We start from the raw sequence: 5,571 nt of genomic DNA, 5'->3' as shown, positions 1-5,571 counted from the left end.
TGCCTGCATATATGTGTCTGTGTGTGCATGTCTGTGTGTGCATGTGTGTGTATGTGTGTGATTACATTATAAAGTGTATATATATATATATATATTGCTAGTGATGATAAGAAAATTATGAAGAAAAAAGCTACTATAATTTCTGACAGAGAAGGGATGTTACTTTTGTCATTGTGACTTTCTGTTTTTGCTGTATTCTCCTTCCTTCTAATTACTAATAAGTCTCCGTGTCATTATTTGGGGGCCAGGAGAGTGGAGAGTTTGCTGAACCGTTAGGAGCTCTTGCTCATGCGCAAGTCCTGGCTTCTGATTGCCTTCACTAGATGAAGTCAGAATAAATACAATGGCCTTTTCAGATCTTCATTGCTGTATTGTAAATGCCTCATCTTCATATAATACAGTTAATAAATACACAGCTTTTAAGCTCTTTGTGGCCACACGTCATATTAACAGACCGCTTTAATCCACAGTCCAAACATCCCTGGGTGTTCCTCTCCACCATGGCTCCCTGAACACACTGCATGCCGTGAACACACAACAGTTAGCACTCATTTCCAAGTCACAAGAGCACCACCTGCTGGTGGAACGTTTACTTAGCGTTAGGAATCCACTAAACCGATACCAATTTGTCTAAACAAAAGTTGTTGAATTGCAACCACGTTACAAACATGTTGAAATTTGCCCGCGTTCTGACTTCATTTGATTCTTCTGGGAAGGGTCCTCCGGTTATTTAGCGGCCGGGGGGTGGAGGGGGACACTGCGAGCCCTTCCGGTTCTCCCTGAAGCTCCGCGGGGTTTCAAGTTTCAGCCCCTCCTTGAATTCCAGCCTGCTGAGCCTCCGGGAACCATCCAAAATGGAGCCCTTCGCTGCCTACCCACTGAAATGTTCCGGGTCCAAAGCCAAGGTATTTGCAGTCCTGCTGTCTATGGTTCTGTGCACCGCGATGCTTTTTCTCCTACAGTTAAGATTCCTGAAACCGAGAGTCAACAGCTTCTATTCCTTTGAAGTGAAGGATGCCAAAGGAAAGATCGTGTCTCTGGAAAAGTTCAAAGGCAAAGTAAGTCCTCGGATTTTTATTTCTGTTCTTCCTTCTTCCTCGGCCTTGGCACTTCTCACGGTAGAGGAGGGTTCGCTACAGTCGTACGTTGGAATGTTGTCTTCAAAGCAATGTCGTTAGAGGTCTTGTTAGTTATCAGAGTTCTGAGAGCTTTTAATTTCCAACCCGCTAAGCGACCCTGTTTCTCGAAAGCTGCTTTCCCTTTTGTGCGGACCTGATGCTGTGATCTGGAAGATGCTGTGTGGCTATGCTGAGATCCGCTAATAAGTGTTAGTTAAGTAATCTAACAAGAACTCTGTCAGAGTCTTAGCCCATTCGTCTGGGTTATGGCTTTTAATAAAGTTGGATCTGTCTAAAAAGCGGAGTCTATCAGAGGTTGTATTCTTCCAAAGTGGTTTAGGATTTTAACTGCCTGAAGGATTTTTTTTTTTTTTTAATCTGTTGCTTCTCTTTCCGGTGGGGTTTTTTCCTTTTTCCGGGAGGCTTCCCTAGTTGTAAACGTGGCTAGTGACTGCCGGTACACCGAAAAGAGTTACTTGACCCTCAAGGAGCTGCACAAGGAGTTTGGGCCCTATCACTTCAACGTCCTGGCTTTCCCGTGCAATCAGTTTGGAGAATCGGAGCCCAGGTCCAGCAAGGAGGTAGAATCTTTTGCAAGAAAAAACTACGGAGTCACATTCCCCATCTTCCACAAGATTAAGATCTTAGGGCCCGAAGCAGAACCTGCGTTTAGATTTCTTGTTGGTAAATATCTACCCTGCCTCAATGTCGTTCATTCCTTTTCATTTCATATGTTATATATACATGATATAGAAAAGACATATAGATAGGACCATAGTTCCTATTTCAATTAAAATATTTTACTGGAAAAAATGTCATAAAACTGTCAAAGATTCAGAATCTTTTGCAACTTTCTAAAAGTTATAAATCAGTGTTTTGACTTCTTACATGGTAAAGAACACTACCTTGATATGTTTTTATTCCTTATAACCATAGTGTTGAAGACTGTATGTGAGGTGTGACCACGACTTCTTTCCCATTATCTACCTACCTAGCCTTTGGGGCAGTATCCCCACCCCTAACTAAAGCTTCATGAGTATCTGTGGCCGAGCATCATTAACTGGGTATTTCTTCATGTTTAGTTTTATTGTGGCCTTTTTATTGGAGACATTATCCTCAAGGTTGACCTGTCAGTTTACTGAGGGGTTTGCTGAAATTCAAAGCAAAATAACTTGCTCATTTTCAGAAGTCAGTCATGTGAGGCTTCCTCCGTAATTAAGCTAGCCATAGACATCTATTTAAAGCACGCATAATGCAATGACCAGGAACCCGTGGCTTTTCGTTAAGGGGTATACTGAAGAAAAGGCAGCGTAGGAATCCTTGAGCTAAACATCCGAATATAATCTAAAGAGAGGAAAAAAACCCTGGTGAAACCCAACTCACCTCCCATAACCAAAAAGGCACCAGTGTGTGAGGTCGCCCTGAACTTATTAGCCAGGGAGGTAAGAGAACCCAGGGTCAAGTCTACCCATCCTGGAAGGAGGTGCGGAAGCAACTCTGCCTCTCCCACTGACTGGCTACACAGTCTCAAGTTCAGGCCTCCATTTTTCTCATATGCAAAATGTTGATGATAGTAATGCCCATCTCTTGGGGGTGCCAGGAACACTGAACTTACTGAAACCATTTGAACACTGAACCCGGCACAGAGTGAGGACTTGATTTTGGTTTTAGTTGCTGTGTCTTTTCTAAGAGATACATTTGTTTTTATGTATATGAATGTTTTCCCTGCATGTCTGTTTTGTACATGGGTGCTTGGTGCCCAGGGAGGCCAGAAGAGGGCATCAAATCACCTAAAATTGGGGTCACACAGTTGTGAGCCACCATGTGGTTGCTGGGAATCTAACTGGAGTCCACTGCAAGACCAGTACTCACTCTTAACCAATGAACCATCACTCCAAACCCCACTTACTAGATCTTTTTCTCATATTCATCAATATTAGGGACACATATCCAGAATGACATAAATGAAAAAAAATCACATTTATTATATGAATTAAGATTAATCAAAAGAATGTCATAATTTCTGAAATTTGAAATGTGATCATTTCAAATCCTTTGCCATTTCCAGCTATATAATCAGTAACAGTATTTGAAACATTATTATATTAAATATGAAGATTCAATTTGTACCTTCCTATTACCAAAGAACTTTAGAATATTTTATATTTTAAAATGTTGAGAACAGACTGGCTAGGGTGGCAAACACCTATAATCCCAGTCCTGGGAAGGTGGAGGCTTGGAGGATTACGAGTTCAATGTCAGCTTTTTCTTTATAGTGAGTTCAAAGTTAGCCTAAGCTATGTAGTGAATTTCAGGCCAGCCTGGGCTACACAAACATTAAGAACTAAATATTAAACTTGTTAGGTCTTGCTGGGCCTGGTGGCATTTACCCCCCTGTTAATCCCAGGACCCAAGAGGCTGAGTCAGAAGGGTCACAAGTCCAGCTTAGGCTACAAAGCAAAACAAAACAACAACAATAAAAGAAAATGTGTTTAGATCAAGAAATCTAAATGCATAATTTGGTTTCATGTCTGACCCTAGATCAGTACAGCCATCTGGGAAGTCAAGAATATTAAAGTCTGGTTACTGAGGCCTTGAACTCTGCTCTGTGGGGGCATTTTATTTTGTTCTTGATAGTTTGACAGTCCTAGAACCTGATTGGGATATTGTCACTTATGCAGATGTAATGAAACTGAAAATCTTGACAAAAAGTCATGCTCATGAAAATATACTCTGGACATTTTAGATTCTTCCAAGAAGGAGCCAATGTGGAACTTTTGGAAGTATCTGGTCAACCCCGAAGGACAAGTTGTGAAGTTCTGGAGGCCTGAAGAACCTCTAGAAGCCATCAGACCTCACGTGTCCCAAATGATTGGGCAAATGATTCTCAAAAAGAAAGACGACCTGTGAAGATATTAGCCAGTCCAGCACAACTGGACAGGAGCGACCCTGGAGGGTTCCGCCTCCGTTTAAGTTTTGACAAATATGGTACTAAGAGATCGTTTAAGGCCATCTCACTACTCAGGTGCAGTGGATGTCCCCAAAATAGAAATGTTACCCAAAGAGGGAAAAAAGTGGGGGTAGCCAAAGAATCCTGATGAAGTCTAATACTTCATCTGACCAGAAGGAAAAGTTTAGAAAGCTCAGTCACCAGTATGCTTCAGTTTCCTGTTGTAACTTTCTCTAGGGTTGACAGTTACAGGAAAACTGATGCCCAAGGTCACTAAGTGACAGGAAGAACACTGTGTGGGGGACAATTTGAAGTAACTAACTCCAAGTGGCTACACAGATGTAATAAAAGATAAAGTGGATGTTGCAAACTATAAAGCGGTTTCTTGGTTTGTTTTTAGACACAGGGTTTCTCTGTGCATCTTTGGCTGTCCTGGAACTCATTCTGTAGCCCAGGCTGGCCTCGAACTCAGAGATCTGCCTGCCTCTGCCTCCTGAGTGGTTGGATTAAAGGTGTGAGCCACCCAGCCCTGCAAAGTGCAGACTTTCAAATCATTACATGTGTTTGTTTCACATACAGGTTTTTATTTGGTGTTTCTTTAATATAGGTTTAAATGTTTTATTGAATTTGGCCAAATTATCACTTCTGAATGATATGAAAACAGCATCATTTTCAGCCCCTCCATGTGATTTTTCTAGGATCAATTTACATTACATAATTAGGACATTAGAATTGAGGTTAGCCTTTAATTTTGAGTAAAAACTGGCACGTACAGGAAAAAGGACACAAGTATATGATCATTTCACTTGACTTCTTACAGGTCGATTTGGGCTGCTAATAGACTAAATTAGCCATTTGGGAGAATTCAATTCTGTGTCACTCGGATACTCAAAACCATGAACACCACCTTCAGAGAGTCAAAACTCCAGTGCAGAGGTGGTGATTGCAATCATGTAAGCCCTCAGATTCTGAAACCTGGACCTCAGCTCCGGGGGACTGGGGAATTACACTGAAGACTGGCATTCTCTCTCTCTCTCTCTCTCTCTCTCTCTCTCTCTCTCTCTCTCTCTATCTATCGCGCGCGCGCGCGTGCGCGCATGTGCGTGTGTGTGTGTGTGTGTGTGTGTGTGTGCACAATCATTACAGTGTGTGTGTATGTGCACAACCATTACAGTGTGTGTGTGTACAACCATTACAGTGTGTGTGTGTGCACAACCATTACAGTGTGTGCACAACCATTACAGTGTGTGTGTGTGCACAACCATTACAGTGTGTGTGTGTGTGTGCACCATTACAGTGTGTGTGTGTGTGCACAATCATTACAGTGTGTGTGTGTACACAACCATTACAGTGTGTGTGTGTGTGTGTACAACCATTACAGTGTGTGTGTGTGCACAACCATTACAGTGTGTGTGTGTGTGCACAACCATTACAGTGTGTGTGTGTGTGTGTGCACAACCATTACAGTGTGTGTGTGTGTGTGTGTGTGTGTGTGTGTACAAC

At 42.1% G+C, this 5,571-nt stretch overlaps 1 protein-coding gene across 2 annotated transcripts; it reads left to right on the top strand.

Annotated features, from left to right (window-relative positions):
* Window positions 1-630: 630 nt before the first annotated feature.
* Gpx8 (glutathione peroxidase 8 (putative)) lies at window positions 631-4,441 on the top strand. 2 transcript variants are annotated; one of them, XM_036207116.1, is made up of 3 exons: window positions 631-1,058; window positions 1,541-1,802; window positions 3,865-4,441. In XM_036207116.1, the coding sequence occupies exons 1-3, from the start codon at window positions 855-857 to the stop codon at window positions 4,026-4,028; spliced, it is 630 nt and encodes a 209-aa protein (XP_036063009.1). In that variant the 5' UTR covers window positions 631-854; the 3' UTR covers window positions 4,029-4,441. The 2 variants fall into 2 exon arrangements, with proteins under 2 accessions (XP_036063009.1, XP_036063010.1); XM_036207117.1 differs by lacking the exon at window positions 1,541-1,802 and having other exon boundaries at window positions 3,865-4,006.
* The last annotated feature ends 1,130 nt before the right edge of the window (window positions 4,442-5,571 follow it).

Source organism: Onychomys torridus, chromosome 15, assembly GCF_903995425.1.
Source record: "Onychomys torridus chromosome 15, mOncTor1.1, whole genome shotgun sequence".
NCBI lineage: Eukaryota > Metazoa > Chordata > Mammalia > Rodentia > Cricetidae > Onychomys > Onychomys torridus.
This window is presented reverse-complemented; position numbering and strand designations above follow the sequence as displayed.